Source organism: Pristiophorus japonicus, chromosome 15 (assembly GCF_044704955.1).
Source record: "Pristiophorus japonicus isolate sPriJap1 chromosome 15, sPriJap1.hap1, whole genome shotgun sequence".
In the NCBI taxonomy this organism is placed as follows: domain Eukaryota; kingdom Metazoa; phylum Chordata; class Chondrichthyes; family Pristiophoridae; genus Pristiophorus; species Pristiophorus japonicus.
In genome coordinates, this window is record NC_091991.1 from 67486985 (window position 1) to 67507839 (window position 20855).

The window sequence follows — 20855 nt, forward strand, 5'->3', positions numbered from 1 at the left end:
GTCCATGGGTCAGTTTTGAGGTGTTCATTCTGATCCCTGAACCAGATTAGAAAAGGATTTCCTGTTTGGCTGTCTAATCCATTTTCCAAACTTCCTGTTGCCATTCAGGAATCATCCGAGCTGGTGAAGAAATGGATCTGGTTGCCTGAAGTTGCTAGACCCTGCTTTGGCAAAGCATCAGATTCTTGCACCATTGGATTCGAGGAGCTGGAGAATGCATAGCACCAGGAGTTAAGTTCCACAGAGGAGAGTTGAGAAGTGAGGTAAACCTGATACTGGTTTGAGTTGGGTGGAAGGCTCAGGCATTTTCTCAGAGGCATGTTGGCCTGAGCACTGGAAAATAAAAAAATTACAACAAATTCAGTTCTCGTTTCAAATTAAGGTTCCATTAAATGGAATTGAACCCCATAAAATGACAACATACAATTACCTTACTATAAAACAATGGATTCCAAATGTTATTTTCTGCACAAGAATGTAGTGTTTAATAATTTATAGAATGCATGAGAAATCAACTCCAGGTCAGCCAATGGAAGAAACCATTGGAATTTCCAAAACTTTCATTCAAGGGTTGCAATCCAATTAATTGTGGAAAGTAATTTTTTATTGAAGCTATGATTTCAGACTGGTATGGTATATAAATGGTAGGGCATGAGTTAGCCTGGTTTTCCCCCTGAAAGGAGGCAATGAGAGTAAATCCACCCCTTCCGGAAGAAATGATAGTTGTTTGTGCGTCATTCCAACCTGGCAGCTGAAAAGCCACTTTGGCAGAAGCTAGAGTACAAGTCATATGATTGTGTACCTTATCCTCCGCTAAAAACAGAAAATAATAGGAAACAGCCTGTTCTGTTTACTAATGGCAACGAACCAATTTCCAATTCATCAACACAACATACCCGCTGCGATATTCAGTTCAGGTTTTTGTTTTGCATACCCATTTCCAACACAAAGATGCATATTAAAAATGTGTATAATATTTGCATATTAAAAATGAATATAATTTTTTCTGCCTGCCTGGTTTTGGACTGAGAAATATGGCAGCCCTACAACAGAGAAAAGAAAGAAAGATTTACATTTATTTTGCGCCTTTCACGACCACCAGACATCGCAAAGCGATTTACAGAGAATGAAGTACTTTTGGAGTCTTGGGAGTACTTGTGTAGTCACTGTTGTATTGAGGTAAACGCAGCAGCCAATTTGCGCACAAGCACCAGATAATCTGTTTTTGTTTTGTTGATTGCAGGATAAATATTGGCCAGGACACTGGGGGTAACTCCCCTGCTCTTTCAAAATAGTGCCATGGGACCTTTTACGTCCACCTGAGAGTGAGCAGACGGGGCGTTGGTTTAACATCTCATCCAAAAGGCAGCACCTGTAACAGTGCAACACTCCCTCAGCATGGCACTGGAGTATCAGCCGAGATTATGTGCTCAAGTCCTTGGAGTGGAATTTGAAACCACAACCTTCTCACTCAGGTGAGTGTGCGACCCACTGAGCCACAGCTGACACAACAGAGGCTGTAAAACTTGGAAAAGTAAACCCAAGATCATGAGCAACCTAGTGATGATACTCACTTGTAAAGTCACCTGCCCTTTAGTTGGTTGCAAACATATTTAAAGTCTTAAGCCACACATTGGCTATTTGTTGCTATTTTATGAGAGAAAAATATTGCTGGGCTCCAGCCAGGTGCACATGCTATAAAAAGAAAAGGGGTCTTCAGCACCCTGCAAATGTCACTGCCAATCATTTGGAAATATGAACTTCCAAAACAAAGCTTAAGATTTTAAAAAAATGTCATACCTAGAACGTGGCGGCAGACCGAACCGTTTTGTTGCTCGATGATAAATGGCACCACCAATAATGCATAGTTGTTCACGCATCCAGCAAACATCCTGCGGGACATCAGGAAGCCACTCCACTAACCTGCATATTTTCAAAGAACATTAGTCACAAAGAAACCACAGCAGCTACGTTATTGCAATTGACATTTTCAATTGCCGATTGCAATCAATCCAGCATTTGCCTAAAACCAACCTTCAACTGCCACTAACAGGCAATTTCTCCACTCCCAACTGCAGTACAAACTTCACTCCTACTCCAGACATATGAAGTTCAGTTTAAAAATAAAAATCTGCTTCCCTGACTGCTGTATCTGCTTCATTTATACTGTGGGATAGATCCACAACAATAGAGAACTGCTTTAAAAACAGAAATTGCTGGGAACACTCAGCAGGTCAGGCAGCATTCGTGGAGAGAGAAACAGAGTTAATGTTTCAGGTCGAACATTTTCTGCTTTTATTTCAGATTTCCAGCATCTGCAGTATTTTGCTTTTGTTTTAATAGGCAACTGTGGGTAAACTGTACATGTGCATTTATTCTGGAATCACAGAAAGCTATTAAAGCAACTGCACACGTCAACCCTGCAGATGTGCAGTTATTGCCAAGGCCCTTTGCCAGTCTTGCCATAGACCTTTTCTGACATCCCAGTGAGAGCTGAAAATAGGAAAACCATATTCTGGCCTTCATGGGTCAGCTCAACTGTGTCAAGAGCAATCACACCCTGCACGTTAGTGCAGCCACAATGCGTGTGGCGTCACTGGCACATGGGCAAAACCCATCTCAAGTGGACTCAGTGCCAAAAACAGCACTGGAATAACAGTTTCCCTCAGGTCCTGTCAAATTTAACACCATGTTTTGTCTCCATTTCCCAGCCATAATCTGACTTGCTGTTGGGCAGGTAGGCCTTCAGCACCAGACCGCAGCCAGTGAGTGGTGAGGAGGGAGGGATCGGAGGGCTCGAGGGAGTGATTGGAAGGGGCAGGGGGTGAAGATCATAAGGAATGTGGAGGGAAATCAGAAGAGTTGGGGGAGGGGGAAAGAGTGTCCAATCATGAGTGTCCAAAAAGGGAACAGCAATAATCATGGATGATTTTAACCTCCATATTGAATGGACAAATCATATTGGTCAGGGTATCCTTGAGGAGGAGTTCATAGAGTGCGTAAGAGATGGGCTCCTTGAGCAGTATGTAACGGAACCAACCAGGGGGCAGGCTATCTTAGATCTGGTCCTGTGTAATGAGACAGGATTAATAAACAATCTCCTAGTAAAAGATCCCCTTGGAATGAGTGATCATAGCATGATTGAATTTCAAATTCAGGTGGAGGGTGAGAAAGTTGGATCTCTAACCAACTTACTAAGCTTAAATAAAAGGAGACTATGAAGGTATGAGGGCAGAGTTGGCTAAAGTGAACTGGGAAAATAGATTAAAGTATAGGACAGTTGATGAACAGTGGTGAAATATCTCCTTAAATGTACACAACTCTCAAAAAAAACATATTCCAGTGAGGAGAAAAGGGTGTGAGAAAAGATAGCTATCCGTAGCTAACTAATTAAATAAAGGACGGTATCCAATTAATAACAAGGGCATACAATGTGGCCAAAACTAGTGGGAGGACAGAAGATTGGGAGGTGTTTAAAAACCAGCAAAGAATGACACAAAAAATGATTAAGAAAAGGGAAGATAGACTAGAAGCATAGAAAATAGGTGCAGGAGCAGGCCATTCGGCCCTTAGAGCCTGCACCACCATTCAATAAGATCATGGCTGATCATTCACCTCAGTACTCCTTTCCTGCTTTCTCTCCATACCCCTTGATCCCTTTAGCCAACAGGGCCATATCTAACTCCCTCCTGAATATATCCAATGAACTGGCATCAACAACTCTCTGCGGTAGAAAATTTCACCGGTTAACAACTCTCTTTCTCCTCATATCAGTCCTAAATGGCTTGCCCCTTATCCTTAGACTGTGTCCCCTGGTTCTGGACTTTCCCAACATTGGGAACATTCTTGCTGCATCTAATCTATCCAGTCCCGACAGAATTTTATATGTTTCTATGAGATCCCCCCCTCATCCTTCTAAACTCCAGTGAATACAGGCTCAGTCGATCCAGTCTCTCCTCATATATGTCAGTCCTGCCATCCCGGGAATCAGTCTGGTGAACCTTCGCTGTACTCCCTCAATAGCAAGAACATCCTTCCTCAGATTAGGAGACCAAAACTGAACACAATATTCCAGGTGAGGCCTCACCAAGGCCCTGTACAACTGCAGTAAGACCTCCCTGCTCCTATACTCAAATCCCCTAGCTATGAAGGCCAACGTGCCATTTGCCTTCTTCACCGCGTGCTGTACTAGCATGCCAACTTTCAATGACCAGGTCTCGTTGCACCTCCCCCTTTCCTAATCTGCTGCCATTCAGATAATATTCTGCTTTCGTGTTTTTGCCACCAAAGTGGATAACCTCATATTTATCCACGTTATACTGCATCTGCCATGCATTTGCCCACTCACCTAACCTGCCCAAGTCACCCTGCAGCCTCTTAGCGTCCTCCTCACAGCTCACACCACCATCCAGCTTAGTGTCATCTGCAAACTTGGAGATATTACACGCAATTCCTTCACCTAAATCATTAATGTATATTGTAAATAGCTGGGGTCCCAGCACGGAGCCCTGCAGCACCCCACTAGTCACTGCCTGCCATTCTGAAAAGGACCCGTTTATCCCGACTCTCTGCTTCCTGTCTGCCAACCAGTTCTCTATCCACGTCAGTACATCACCCCCAATCCCATGTGCTTTAATTTTGCACATCAATCTCTTGTGTGTGACCTTGTATTTGGACTTTCAAAAGGCTTTTGACAGTCCAAATACACCACATCCACTGGTTCTCCCTTGTCCACTCTACTAGTTACATCCTCAAAAAACTCCAGAAGATTTGTCAAGCATGATTTCCCCTTCATAAATCCATGCTGACTTGGACCGATCCTGTCACTGCTTTCCAAATGCGTTGCTATTTCATCTTTAATAATTGATTCCAACATTTTCCCCACTACTGATGTCAGGCTAACTGGTCTATAATTACCAGTTTTCTCTCTCCCTCCTTTTAAAAAAAAAAAAGTGGTGTTACATTAGATACCCTCCAGTCCATAGGAACTGGTCCAGAGTCGATAGGCTGTTGAAAAATGACCACCAATGCATCCACTATTTCTAGGGTCACTTCCTTAAGTACTTGGGGATGCAGACGATCAGGCACCAGGGATTTATCAGCTTTCAATCCCATCAATTTCCCGCCTAATGAGGATTTCCTTCAGTTCCTCCTTCTCACTAGACCCTCGGTCCCATAGTATTTCCGGAAGGTTATGTGTGTCTTCCTTCTTGAAGACAGACCCAAAGTATTTGTTCAATTGGTCTGCCATTTCTTTGTTCCCCATTATAAATTCACCTGAATCCAACTGCAAGGGACCTACGTTTGTCTATACTAATCTTTTTCTCTTCACATATCTATAGAAGCTTTTGCAGTCAGTTTTTATGTTCCCAGCAAACTTCCTCTCATACTCTATTTTCCCCCTCCTAATTAAACCCTTTGTCCTCCTCTACTGAATTCTAAATTTCTTCCAGTCCTTAGGTTTGCTGCTTTTTCTGGCCAATTTATATGCCTCTTCCTTGGATTTAACACTATCCTTGATTTCTCTTGTTAGTCACGGGTGAGCCACCTTCCCAGTTTTATTTTTACTCCAGACAGGGATGTACAATTGATGAAGTTCATCCATGTGATCTTTAAATGTTTGCCATTGCCTATCCACCGTCAACCCTTTAAGTATCATTCGCCAGTCTATACTAGCCAATTCACGTCTCATACCATCAAAGTTACCTTTCCTTAAGTTCAGGACCCTAGTCTCTGAATTAACTGTGTCCATCTTAATAAAGAATTCTACCATATTATGGTCACTCTTCACCAAGGGGCCTCGCACAACAAAATTGTTAATTAGTCCTTTCTCATTACACATTGCTCAGCCTAGGATGGCCAGCCCTCTAGTTGGTTCCTCGACATATTGGTCTAGAAAACCATCCCTAATATACTCCAGGAAATCCTCCTCCATCGTATTGCTACCAGTTTGGTTAGCCCAATCTAGAAGTAGATTAAAGTCGCCCATGATAACTGCTGTACCTTTATTGCATGCATCCCTAATTTCTTGTTTGATGCTGTCCCCAACTTCACTACTACTGTTTGGTGGTCTATACACAACTCCCACTAGCGCTTTCTGCCCTTTGGTATTCTGCAGCTCCACTGATACAGATTCCACATCACCCAAGCTAATGTCCTTCCTTACTATTGCGTTAATTTCCTCTTTAACTAGCAACGCTACCCACCTCCTTTTCCTTTCTGTCTCTCCTTCCTGAATGTTGAGTTCCCAGCCTTGGTCACCCTGGAGCCATGTCTCCGTGATGCCAATTATATCATATTTGTTAATTGCTGCCTGCACAGTTAATTCGTCCACCTTATTACAAATACTCCTCGCATTGAGGCACAGAGCCTTCAGGCTTGTCTTTTTAACACACTTTGCCCCTTTAGAATTTTGCTGTAATGTGGCTCTTTTTGATTTTTGCCTGGGTTTCTCTGCCCTCCACTTTTACTTTTCTTCTTTCTATCTTTTGCTTCTGCCCCCATTCTACTTCCCTCTGTCTCCCTGCATAGGTTCCCATCCCCCTGCCATATTAGTTTAACTCCTTCCCAACAGCGCTAGCAAACACTCTCTCTTCTCTTCTCCTCTCCTCTCCCCCCCCCCAGGACATTGGTTCTGGTCCTGCCCAGGTGCAGACCATCCGGTTTGTACTGGTCCCACCTCCCCAGAACTGGTTCCAATATCCCAGGAATTTGAATCCCTCCCTTCTGCACCACTCCTCAAGCCACATATTCATCTGAGCTATACTGCTATTTCTACTCTGACTAGCACGTGGCACGTGACTATGAAAGTAAACTAGCACAAAATATAAAAACAGATAGCAAGAGTTTCTATGGGTATATAAAAAGGAAAAATGAGTGGCTAGAGTAAATGTTGGTCCCATAGAGGACAAGACTGGGGAATGGGGAACATGGAGATGGTAGAAACTCTGAACAAATATTTTGTATCAGTCTTTACGGTAGAGGACACTAACAATATTCCAACAGTGGATAGTCAAGGGGCTATGCAGGGGGGGGGGGGGGGGGCGGGGAGGGAGGAACTTAACACAGTCACAATCACTAAGGAGATGGTACTCAGTAAGATAATGGGACTCAAGGCAGATAAATCCCCTGGACCTGATGGCTTGCATCCTAGGGTCTTGAGAAGTAGCAGCAGGGATTGTGGATGCATTGGTTGTAATTTACCAAAATTCCCTGATTCTGGGGAGGTCCCAGCAGATTGGAAAACTGCAAATGGAACACCCCTATTTAAAAAAGGAGGCAGACAAAAAGCAGGAAACCATAGACCAACATCTGCCTAACAGATAGCCTAACATTTGTGGTTGGGAAAATGTTGGAGTCCATTATTAAAGAAGCAGTAGCAGGACATTTGGAAAAGCAAAATTCGGTCAGGAAGAGTCAGCATGGACTTATGAAGGGGAAGTCATGTTTGACAAATTTGCTGGAGTTCTTCGAGGATGTAACGAGCAGGGTGGATAAAGGGGAACCAGTGGATGTGGTGTATTTGGACATCCAGAAGGCATTTGACAAGGTGCCACATAAAAAGTTACTGCACAAGATAAAAGTTCACAGGGTTGGGGGTAATATATTAGAGGATAGAGGATTGGCTAACAAACAGAAAACAGAGTCGGGATAAATGGTTCAGTCTCGGGTTGGCAATCAGTAACTAGTGTGCCACAGGGATCAGTGTTGGGACCTCAACTATTTACAATCTATATTCACGACTTGGAAGAAGGGACTGAGTGTAACGTAGCCAAGTTTGCTGATGATACAAAGATGGGAGGAAAAGCAATGTGAGAGGACACAAAAAATATGCAAAAGGACATAGACAGGCTAAGTGAGTGGGCAAAAATTTGCAGATGGAGTATAATGTTGGAAAATGTGAGGTCATGCACTTTGGCAGAAAAAAAAAATCAAAGAACAGGTTATTATTTAAATGGAGAGTGATTGCAGAGTGCTGCAGTACAGCAGGACCTGGAGGTATTTGTGCAAGAAACACAAAAGGTTAGTATGCAGATACAGCAAGTGATCAGGAAGGCCAATGGAATCTTGGCCTTTATCGCAAAGGGGATGGAGTATAAAAGCAGGGAAGTCTTGCTACAGCTATACAGGGTATTGGTGAGGCCACACCTGGAATACCATGTGCAGTTTTGGTTTACAAAATGATATACTTGCTTTGGAAGCAGTTCAGAGAAGGTTCACCAGGTTGATTCCGGAGATGAAGGGGTTATCTTATGAGGAAAGGTTGAGTAGATTGGGCCTCTACTCACTGGAATTCAGAAGAATGAGAGGTGATTTTTATCGAAATGTGTAAGATTATGAGGGGGCTTGACAAGGTGGATGCAGAGAGAATGTTTCCAAAGATAGGGGAGATTAGAACTGGCGGGTAAAATCTCAGAATAAGGGGCTGCCCATTTAAAACTGAGAAGAGAGATTTCTTCCGAGCTGTGGATCTGTGGAACTCACTGCCTCAGAGCTGTGAAAGCTGCGACTTTGAATACATTTAAGACAGAAATAGACAGTTTCTTAAACGATAAGGGGATAAGGGGTTATGGAGAGTGGACAGGGAGTGGACCAGAGTCTGTTTAGCCATGATCGTATTAAATAGCGGAGTGGGCTCGAGGGGCCGTTTAGCCTACTCCTGCTCCTATTTCTTATGTTCTTATGGGGGTGGGTGGAGCATGCAACCTGGATCCAGCAGGTAAGTGGAAAGGCACTTGCCTCCTGGATCCAGGAGTCCGTGCCTCCTTTTTGCTGTTGGGTTTAAATTTAAAGTTAATTGAGGCACACAGCCTCATTGTAATATTTAAATGACCAATCAGACTCCTACAAGTGGGTTAGTTGCCCGTCCAGTTAAAACCAGAAATGGGTGGGTTGGGGTCGGGTTTCAGATTTAAAAAAAAATTTACATGCTACCTGAGCTAAAAATCCCACCTTCCGATATGTGCAACAAATAAGCTGCACCAAGACCCTGCTTGCCTGTTCAGGTGGACTTCAGTGGCGCTGTTCGAAGAGGAGGGGAAGTTTCCCAGTTTTTTTGGCCAACACTACTCCCTCAGCCATGACGAGATGGACTGCCTGGTCATTTATTTTGTTGGTGTTTGTGGGACCTTTGTGTGCGGATGTGGTGCCACGTTTGCCTGCGTAGCAGTAGCGATTGCACTTCAGGAGTGGTCCGTTGATTGTGAAGTGCTTTCGGATATCTTTAGCAGTGGGCCCAATCGCACGAACCAGTCCCTTAGCAACATTTACTGGCTCCAAATTGGCCATTGCTTTCATAAGAGCCCACAGGATATCAATGGGGTATGGTGGTGGTGTGGTTATCCATATCCTTTTCCCCACTGGACCACTAACGCTTTGGGAGATGGTAGGATACGTTGAGAAGGCGTTTAAAAAGCATATGGGATCCTTGACTTAATAAATAGTCACAGTACAAAAGGAAGGAAGCTATGCTTAAACCTATAAAAAACACTGGTTGGGCCCCAGCTGTTGTATTGTGTCCAATTTTAGGCACCACACTTTAGTCAGGAGCGTCAAGCTCTTTGAGAGGTTGCAGTAGATTTTTACTCAAATGGTACCAGGAATGCAGGACTTCGGATATGAGGAGACTGGAGAAGCTGGCGTTGTTCGCCTTAAGAGAAGATTAAGGGGAGATTTAGTCAAGGTGTTCGAAATCATGAATGGTTTTGATAGAGTAAATAAGGATCAAGTGTTTCCAGTGGCAAAAGGGTCGGTAACCAAAGGACACAGATTTGAAGGTAATTGGCAAAAGAACCAGAGGCGACATGAGAATTTTTTATAACGTAGCGAGTTGATATGATCTGAAGTGCACTGCCTGAAAAGATCTTGTAAAATCAGATTCAATAATAACTTCCCAAAAGAAAATTGGATAAATATCTGAAGGTGGAAAATTTGCAGGGCTATGGGGAAAGGGCAGGAGAGTGGAGCTAATTAGAAAGCACTTTCAAAGAACCAGCACGGGCATCCTTCTTTGCTGCATCATTCTATTATCTGAATGGTGACAGATTAGGAAAAGGGGAGGTGCAACAAGACCTGGGTGTCATGGTACATCAATCATTGAAACTTGGCATGCAGGTACAGCAGGCGGTGAAGGCGCCAAATGGCATGTTGCCCTTCATAGCTAGGGGATTTGAGCACAGGAGCAGGGAGGTCTTACTGCAGTTGTACAGGGCCTTGGTGAGGCCACACCTTGAATATTGTGTTCAGTTTTGGTCTCCTAATCTGAGGAAGGACATTCTTGCTATTGAGGGAGTGCAGCGAAGATTCACCAGACTGATTCCCGGGATGATAGGATTGACATATGAAGATAGACTGGATCGACTAGGCTTATAGTCACTGGAATTTAGGGGATCTCATAGAAACATAAAATTCTGATGGGATTGGACAAGTTAGATGCAGGAAGAATGTTCCCGATGTTGGGGAAGTCCAGAACCAGGGGTCACAGTCTAAGGATAAGGGGTAAGCCATTTAGGACCGAGATGAGGAGAAACTTCTTCACTCAGAGTTGTGAGCATGTGGAATTCTCTACCACAGAAAGTTGTTGAGGCCAGTTAGTTAGATATATTCAAAAGGGAGTTAGATGTGGCCCTTATGGCTAAAGGGATCAAGGGGTATGGAGAGAAAGCAGGAAAGGGGTACTGAAGTTGCATGATCAGCCATGATCATATTGAATGGTGGGGCAGGCTCGAATGGCCTACTCCTGCACTTATTTTCTATGTTTCTTTGATTCCAAGATGCAGCTTCAAACAACATTTAAATTTTCCTCAACAAATTTCTGGGGCATGTCTGAATGTTGTCTCATGTGAACATTTATTTTCTTCAATATTGGTTGCAGATATTTTGAGATAAGATGGTTGTTCCCAGGTGTGAATACATTAAACTAGTTTTATTTGACAATTCCCGCCACTGTAATTGTGGAATTGCCACGGTTTGGAAGTAAAATTGGGAGTGGGATGGTGTAATCAGGCATTTTAAACTTAAAACATATCCTGTGCTTCACTCAGGTTTACAGTCAGCTCCAAAATGTTATTAAAAGGAAGAGAGCTGTGGACTGCAGGAAGATATCAATGGACTGGTCAGGTGGGCTGAAAAGTGGCAAATGGAATTTAATCTGGAGAGGTGCGAGGTAATGCATTAAGTTACCAAGTGGGCATTATGTAACCATTTCTATGATTCTATGAGGGCTAACAAGGCAAGGGAATACACAATAAATGGTAGGATACCAAGAAGTGTAGAGGAACAGAGGGACCTTGGAGTGCATGTCCACAGATCACTTAAGGTAGCAGGGCAGGTAGATAAGGTGGGAAGGTGCCGTATGGGATGCTTTCCTTTATTAGCCGAGGCATAGACTACAAGAGCAGGGAGGTTATGCCTGAACTGTATAAAACACTAGTTAGGCCACAGCTAGAGTACTGCGTTCAGTTCTGGTCACCACATTATAGAAGAGATGTGATTGCACTAGAGAGGGTACACAGGAGATTTACGGAGGTGTTGCCAGGATTGAAGAATTTTAGCTATGGAGGAAAGATTGGATAGGCTAGGATTGATTTCTCTGGAACAGAAGAGGGTGAGGGATGATTTAATTGAGGTGTTAACATTATCAGGGGCCTAGATAGAGTAGATAGGAAGGACCCATTTCCCTTAGCAGAGAGGTCAATAACCAGGGGGCATAGATTTAAAGTAATTAGTAGAAAGATTAGAGGAGGTCTGGAACTCATTGCCTGAAAAGGTGGTAGAGGCAGAAATGCTAATCACATTTAAGTAGTACTTGGATGTGCACTTGAAGTGCTGTGGCCTACAGGCAGCGAACCAAGAGCTGGAAAGTGAGACCTGCAGTATATGTTATGCCAGTGCATGTTCCACTGCACTCAGTCCAACTCATTGACATGTCATAGGTCTATATTCAGTGCTGTTTTTGAGTGGTCAGCTTTTTTGATGCAGTGATTTATTTATTTATTTTTTAAGTTGTTAAGTCCGCTAGTTTTCTAGGTTGGCATATGGTGTGTGCGCGCATGTGTGGGAAGGAGCTGACTGCTCTGTCTACCTGTACAGATCAGTGATATGATGAGATGTGTTTTCTTGCTTGCTCACCTCTGCAGAACCTACCCAGGAACTGGGGGAGCTCCACAAACAGAAATTAAGTTTTGAGTCAGCTGTGGCTCAGTGGGTAGCACACTCGCCTCGGAGTCAGAAAGTTGTGGGTTCAAGTCCCACTCCAGAAGTACTTCATTGGCTGTAAAGCACTTTGAAACATCTGGTGATCATGAAAGGTGCTTTACAAGTGCAAGTCCTTTTTTTTTTTTTAAAACCAGGTGGGCATTATGTAAACAACAAATAATGAAACACAAGTTTTCTCTCATGGTTCAAGTACCTTAGGTGTGCAATACAAAAGTTCCTGCTGTGGTCAAATGATCTTGGCAAATAAGCACGCCTCACTATAAAGCCAGTAGAATCAAGCTGCTCAGAACACATACCTACGGCTAAAAGAAAAGGCAGACTCCAACGGCAACGTGTAAGGTAGCATTGCGTAGGATGCCATTCTAACCAGGAAGAGGTTGCTAAGCTGTGTGTAAAGGCCACTTTTCTCTTTACACGCTTCATGCAATGCTACAGGAAAAAAAGAGAAATATCAGAATTGAACTTTTTAAGGATAATTGCAGATATACTCTGGGCTTCTAAGAAACGTCACTCCAGGAAGTATATCAATTAACATATCATATTTCCGGATCAAACAGATGATTTACAATTGGCTTAGTTATATGAACTTGCATATTTAAGCCTAGCATTTCTCTTTCGCAATACCATTACAAAGTCTTGGAGGCAGATTCGCCACTATTCTTTCATCCAGTGCTGATGACCAATGCTTTTTCCTCAATTCAGATTTTTCTGTTGAAGTTCTGTCTGTAGCCACCTCCTCTTCCATGAACTGAGTCGTGCAGTAATGACTGTCCTGATTCTTGGAGTACGATGTGTCTGCCACCCTCACTGATGTGACATAGGTCAAGTCATCTGGAAGGACCGGGATTTTAAGCAGATCTGAGAAGCAAACAGAAACAGGGTGGATTGGCGTTCGAGGTAATATTTTAACAAGGATAACATTTCAACTTCAACTACACTGTGGAGATCAAAGATAACAAAAGTCAATACTTTGAGGGTTGTAATACGCACCAAAAAATTAGCACTTGTGCAAAGACACTAAACTTGTGTAATGTAAATCCAGAGTCAAGACCTTAATTAATTCTGGAGCAAACCAGAGCGTGATTCCCTCTTCATTCTGGTGTCAAATCAGGCTCCACCTGGATTTAGGCTGCAGCTACACTATAATTTTAGCATCAGTAAAAAGCAAAAGTGTTAAGAATACATCCAAAAACATCGTTCACTTTTTAAAATGTTGATGAATTATGACATTTACACCTTTTCTTAAAATTATGATTCATGATTATAGAAAAGTTCCAACTTGTGATAAACCCAGACACTAGTCCTATGGAATTTTGAATGGGAATATAAATGTAGAAATGACCCAAACGCACAAGTACTATTCTTTTCTAAGCATAATTCAATCCAAATCCTGTGAAGAAAAATTCAAGACTTACCATTTCCTTTGAGGAATCGAAGTGCATCTCTATAACCTTGATGGCACATTTCACCAAGCACCTGAAAATAGGTTACATCATCATTTTTTTTAAAAAGACAGCTGCACAGGAAAAGAAGAAATCTCCAAATTTGTCAGACATTCTGCTGTATTCCAAGAAAACAAGTGGCTGCAATACATCGCCAGATCATAGTAACAGCAGCAATCTAACACTATCTAAACACTGCACACTAGCAGCAGCTTGCTGCTTGTTTAACTGCCCACTATACATTGGAACAGAGCATTTACACAAGCTGGTCATGTGGTTTTCACTGTTCAGTTAAATTAGAATACATCTTAGTACAGAACGGTCATATGGAATGAAGAAAAACTTTCAAATTTGAAATAAACACAGAAAATGCACAGCATCTGTAAAGAGAAAAGATAGATTAATATCCTGAAGGATCTATACGTGAAATATTAACCTGTTGTTTATCTTGGACCTATGTATTTCCTGAATTTTCTATTCTTATTCCATTTAAGAAATTACACAAAAACTGAGAGACTGGCCTATGAAAGCGCAAGAAAGCAATTGTTTTCAGAATTGGATTTTATTTTGTGGAATGTCAAATCTGGACATTTGAAAAATAATTTGGCTGTGGCATTGCCCATGATGTACTTCAGAACCTGACGCCATCTAGTGGCCAGAGCCTGAAAATGAATTGTGATAGTTGGATTAGTAAAATGGAGCAGGGAATGGGGGCGATTTTAGCCCTACCTCCCGCCCAGTATAAACCAGGGAGGTGAGCAGTTAAAATCACCCAAGTAACTTCCCCGCCTGGAGCCGGTGGGAGCAGACAGATTCCAATTTTCATCTGCTCTCCTGAGCAGGTTGCTTGGACACCTGCAAAAAAACACGTGGTCCTTTTTTAACACATGCATGTCGGACCCAGCTGCAGTTTTTAAATAGGTGGCATCAGTAGCAAGCGGCAGCGAGTGTCCCACCAGGCCAACCCAGCTGCAAAGAATATCGGGACTAAGAGACCCAAAAAAGGTAAGTTTTTACATTTAAAAAAAAACTTTCCTCTGGCTCCCAATAAGGGAACTTGTCCCTTCCACCCCAACAATCCCAAAATCGTGACAACAGAAAGTATTTGTGGTGAACAGGAAGTACGTACCCCAAAATAGATTAGTCAGAGTAACGTTTGAATATGCTGATAAAACACAAGTAATACATAATTAATCTGAAGGATTTTTCTTTGACCAAATGAGTGGGAAAATCCAGAAAGGCCAAGGGGAAGGGGCAGGGAGGGGGGGGGGTGGTGTTGTTGAAACAGAGGTGTGTAATTGAGTACTCGCATCCAAACAAATTCCACTAACAAAGTAGCTAATATTTTTAATTATTAAGCCAAATATTTCAATAATCTGAAAAACTGTAGATTTCAATCCTAGCTTCAGACACAAACTAAAGGTTCCATCTACCTTTGGTTCTGGAGGGAAAAGTGCTCGCGTCAGTCGGTACAGGTTGTCCAGGCTGAACTGGATGCTGGTGTTGGTGACTCGTAGCTCGTGGAAGTTGGTGGAGCTGTCTCGAGGACAGATATCACTTTCTCCAGAGAATGGAGACACAGTAATTGTATTCTTCAATTCATACTGAGGCAGGTTGTTGCTGATCCCTCCATCCACATAACGCTAACAAACAAAAGATAGAAATAGGGGGTCAATTTTAAACTCCAGGCTATGGTTTTCAGATCAGAGCTTTGAGGTGGAGCTTCCAGTTCCAATTCAGAAATTCTCAGTTTACAGCTCTATACATGCGTTGTCTTTGAAATCCAATCTTCCTAAGCCACAATTGCAAAATAGCTATGGTTTAAAAAAGATAAAATATTAACTTTTAATGGGGAAGACAAAAAAGTTCAAATAGATTAAAACATGGAGCGCTAATATTGGAAGCTTGCTATGGCTCATGAGGGGGAGGCAAATTAACAATAATTATAAACCCAGGATGAATCAACAGGTTTTGGATTTCATACTTGCATGGCAACTCGTCCTGTATACAGTAAGCACAGGAACGCCAGGTTAGTCACCCAATTAAATCATTACTACTTGCCATTTAAAAAAGGACTATACACCTTAATCTGATGCTGCTTTTGGTAAGAATCATTTTGTGCTTCTTTGAAACAAGAATATTGACTTGGGAAAAAAAAACTGTTTTAAAATCAAAGAGCACCAGTAACAACTGTTCAAGTAAAGAACTTTCACATTACTTAACTGTACTGAACTGCTCAAATACATCCACCAGTGAGCATGAACTAGAGTTTCAAAATATTTTAATAAACAAGGTTTCTCTTTCTCAGAGGTTGAGGGGGATAGAATATGAAGTTAATACTGTGCAGTCCCCAAGACTGGGCAACATTTATTTTTAACAATGAATGGGACTGTTCCCGGCAGTAAATAGACGAATAGAACTATTGTATTTTATATGACTTTAGATATGCAGGCTAAGTCTCCCCCACCTTGGAACTAACTCGAGTGAAGGTGAAAGCTATCCTTTCTTACGAAGTATCAAAATGGAGAAAGTAATTTTATGGGAAATCAAGTCACATAGACTGATCTTGTAATTAACCAGATAAAGTGGGGGGAGGGGGATTGTTCTAGTACAGGTACAGCGTCCAGAATCCGGAACCCTCAGGACCGAGGCCGTTCCAGATTCTGCGCTTTTCTGGACTTTGGATCATCTTTCTGACATCACGAATCCAGAAACACCCGAGCCTAGGTTGGGGTATTTCCGGATTTCGGAAAGTCAGAAAGGTGGGTTGCCGCCAAGGAGCTGTTCGGGCAGGGCCCTGCCGAGGAGGAGTTGTTCGGGCCGGCAGGCCCAGTCGCAGAGGAGGTGTTGGGGCGGGACGGTGAGGAGGCCCCGAGGTAAGGGCAGCAGCGGCGAGCGGTGGTTGGGTAAGGGCAGCGGCAGAGCAAGGTGAGGCCCGAGGTCGACAGAGTCCGGTGGGTCTGGATTCTGGAACATTTTATGGATTACAGATGACCCCGCCACCAATCGGTCCGGAGTATTCCAGAACTCCGGATTTTGGGTGCTGCACCTGTATACAATATTCCAGTTGGAGCCTGACCAATGCTTTATGCAATGGTAGGATTGCATCATGACGTACCCTGCATTGCTGCTCCAGCTCAATTTCTAGTCAATGGTGGCAGCCTTGAATACCAAAAAGGAGCTGGCTGGGCTTTCTCTTGTCTGCAATAGTCATTACTTAGCAATTATGTGCTGCAAATATTGGTGGTCACTGGTCAATCCAAGCCTGCATGTTATTCAGGTCCTACTGTAGGCTGGCATGGGACTTGTGAATGGAGCTGAACACTGGAATCTTTTATTTCTTACATAAAACCATATCCAGAATGACTTTCCCATGTGCTCCTAACCATCTGTGTCAAAAAGCAGTCCATGACTATGTCCAGGAGGTAAATATCTTTGTTCTGAATATCACTGCAGTCCTTGCAGTTAATTCCTGGGGAATTAAAATCCTGCATAGTAATTATGTCCACACTCAAATCATACCTCCCAAATGTGATTGTACAGTTCAGCATCCATAGCCTCACTGACTTGGCGACCTCTAGCAGTAGCTTTGCCCCCGTGAATTTTTTGGGGCCGAAATTCAGGGCCGTCAGAAAGCTGGCGCACCTACCTTTTTTTTTTAAGTTTTTTCCGCCGGGAGCGTTAAGGCAGCCTTTCCATCACTTTTTGGGACTTTGTACTTGTTTTGCCTTCAGACCAGAAGTCGGTTATAGTGGGGGCGGAAGTGCAGCAGTAAGTCATGCTGAGGGGCAGAAGTTAGGACGGGATTGAGTCTCCACCGCTGTCAATCAGCGGCGGAGCGGTGATGTCACAACTTCGGCCACTGGAGGGGTTCAGCTAGGCCAGCGGCCTGGCACCCAAGAGGGGGTGCCAGGCTGCCTGTTGACAACCCGACTGAACCAATGAGCAATATTTTGCCGGCCGATCGGTAAGTCGGTTGGCAAAAATAAAAACATGTTGGCCACGGCAGTGCACCTTCCCCTTGAAGGGTCGCCACGTTGCCGGGCCGCATACACACAGGATAAGTTGCACCGACAGAAAAAGCTGTCGGGGGCACCACGCAGCAGGGCAACGATTTTTTTTTTCACTAAATTTTGGTCGGAGTATTCTGGAGGTGCGGGAGATCGGCTTGCGGCAGTCGGCAGCAGCGGGGTGGAAGTGGGGACAGGCCGAAAATTCCCCCGAGCTGAATTTAGATCGGGGCGGCCATTGGACTGCAACACGGCGGCCACTCTATTTCGCAAAACGGGCCTTATACGGGCCCTGAATTTTGGCCCCCTTATCTCTATCTATAGTACATCCAGGATTAATTATTGGCTTACAGTTGAACTGCAAAGAACCTCTCAATTTTGGAACTTTATTTCCTTAATTCATACAATTTAAATTACAGCATCTTTCACAAGCAAAAAAAAAAATCTTTCATTAACCCATTAATAAAAGATTAAACTGTGTAGCCAAGGGCACCACTTTGAATGCTGATTAGCCTAGATACATACATAGTTCTAAACTTCCTAAACCTCTCCGCCTCTTTCCTCCTTCAAGATGCTCCTTAAAACATACCTCTTTGACCAAGCTTTAGGTCACATGCACTAATTTCTACTTATGCGGCTCGGTGTCAATTTTTTAAAGCTCAATACTCCTGTGAAGCGCCTTGGGATGTTTCACGACCTTAAAGGCGCTATATAAATACAAGTTGTTGTTATAGGCAGATCCTGGGACCTAACCCTGGCAACGTGTTTACCTACCAACAGTTTTGCCTGTGTCTTTTTTTTTTAAAAACAGCTTGCTAATAGGATTGAGTTAATGATTAAATCCTCAATTAAAAGTAACTGCGTCCTTAATGCCTTCAAACATAATTGTAATTGTTAGGTACAAACAGGGCTAGATTTGTTTCTGCCTATTTAGGAAGAATTGACAAAAATCTAGTTCAAACATTTTCACTGTTCACCCTCACAATCCGATATTTTATAATTACCCGGCTCCCTGCCTGTGTCTCACTCCCAGAGGCAAGCTTCAAATTCAAAAAACTGCTTGTGACTGGACTTTATCATCATTTGGGTCACAGTTCTTAGCCATGCTGTCACAATGTCCGGTTGCAAAAAATGCACTTTGTTGAGGGGATGAGAGAGAAAGATCCCAACACAGCTGTCTCTCAAGTCACCACCTTCAGTTTCCCATTTTTGCTCTCACTAGCTCATATCATTCCATGACCAAGATGGTCTGCTCCATGGAATCTCTCCATGCAGCTAAGTAACCAGCTGCTGGAGTGATAGCACAGCACTCAAAGGAAGCATCGCATCGGCTCCAACAGCTTGACCAACAATTGAAACTTGCCATCATGCAAACTGATGATAGCAGTGACATAGTTCCACTGACCACACCATCCAACCACTGTAACCAAGAGACTACTGCATGATTGTGACATGCTCCCACCAGAACACTGCATCATTCCCTTGTTGAAATCAGAACTCATGGCACTATCTCCTACTCCTACCATTTTTTTCCATGGATCTCAAGAATATGAAACTCCTTACTTCTATCAGTCTTCTCTTCATCCTACAATGTATAGGCTTTTAAAAGTTTAGCAAAAATTTGAATTATCTTTTTTTCACTTTTCAATTTAGGTGATTGTGCAAAGCCCATTAACTCAGAGAATACCAACTGGAGGGATTAGTCACAAAATGTTTTATTCGCTTTTAGTAATCACCTGCTTCTCTATAAAGGCAGTGTTGTGAAGAATAGGTTCTTTACATTAGTTTGAATGGGAAAAAAAAAATTAAATGCCTCCCTCCTCAAATCTTATAGACTACAAAGATCACAGAGACTATGTAAAATGCTCTTGCAGTGATATTCTCCAAATCCAGTCACTCTTACCAATGCAGTAACTGACCACAGAGCTAAAGCACTAGTTGATGATGATTCTTCTTAAGCAGTCTCCCGGAGTAGAAGATAATTGCTTCCACACTAAAATGTGACCAATGAGGGGTCTACAGACTCTCTCACAGGTGGGGCAGATGGTGGTTGGAGGGACGGGTGGATGGGTTGCTTGGTTTGTCGGATGGTCCTTCCGTTGTTTGTACTTGGCTTCTGCGTGCTCCCGGCGAAGGGACTCAAAGTGTTCGGCGCCTTCTCGGATGCTTCCCCTCCACTTTGAACGGTCTTGGGCCAGGGATTCCAGGAGTTGGTGGGAGATGTAAAATTTTGAAGCATTTTCTCTGCCCTGCTGGGGCTTGCCTGCCTTCATGTAGCTCGGAGTAGAATGCTTGTTTCGGGTGTCTAGTATCAGCCTTGTGGACAATGTGGCCCGTCCAGTAGAGCTGATCAAGCGTGGTCAATGTCTCCATGCTGGGGATGTTGGCCGGAGAGAGAATGCCTGAGAATTGGTGCGCCTATCCTGCCAATGAATTTGCAGGATTTTGCAGAGGCAGCATTGGTGGTACTTCTCCAGTGCTTTGAGGCGCCTACTGTACATAGTCCATGTCTCTGAAGCATATAGGAGGGCAGGTATCATTATTGCTCTGTAGACTGTGAGCTTGGTCCTGGGTTTCAGAGCCTGGTTTTTGAACATTCTTTTCCTCAGGCGCTCGAAGGCTGCACTGGCACACTGGAGGTGACGTTGGACTTAGTCATCGATGTCTGTCCTTGCTGATAATAGGCTCCCAAGGTATGGGAAGTGGTCCACATTGTCAAAGGTTTCGTCATGGATCTTGATGAGAACACAAGAAATAGCAGCAGGAGTAAGCCATTTGGCCCCTTGAGCCTGCTCCACCATTCAGTAAGATCAAGGCTGATCTGATCCTTGGCTCAACTCCACCTCTCCACCCACTCCCCATAACCCTAGACTCCCTTATCATTCAAAAATCTATCTCCACCTTAAATATAGTCAAAGACCCAGCCTCCACAGCTCACTGGGGTAGAGAATTCCAAAGATTCACGACCCTCAGAAGAAATTTCTCCTCATTTCTGTTTTAAACGGGTGACCCCTTATTCTGAAACTCTGCCCCTAGTTCTAGGTTCCCCCATGAGGGGAACATCCTCTCTGCATCTACCCTGTCAAGCCACCTCAGAATCTTATATGTTTCAATAAGATCATCTCTCAATCTTCTAAACTCCAAGGAGTTTGGCCCTACCTGCTCAACCTTTGATATTCGGGGTGCA

General features: G+C 43.3%; 1 protein-coding gene across 1 annotated transcript in view; it reads right to left on the reverse strand.

The window, feature by feature from the left end:
• Window positions 1-104: 104 nt before the first annotated feature.
• pnpla3 (patatin-like phospholipase domain containing 3) overlaps window positions 105-20855 on the reverse strand; it is a 31001-nt gene continuing 10250 nt past the window's right edge. Inside the window, exons 4-9 of the mRNA XM_070901714.1 lie at window positions 15092-15301; window positions 13632-13692; window positions 12841-13074; window positions 12513-12645; window positions 1801-1923; window positions 105-333 (exon numbers count right to left, since the gene is read on the reverse strand). Coding sequence (XP_070757815.1) covers window positions 105-333; window positions 1801-1923; window positions 12513-12645; window positions 12841-13074; window positions 13632-13692; window positions 15092-15301 — 990 coding nt within the window. The remainder of the gene's footprint in view (window positions 334-1800; window positions 1924-12512; window positions 12646-12840; window positions 13075-13631; window positions 13693-15091; window positions 15302-20855) is intronic.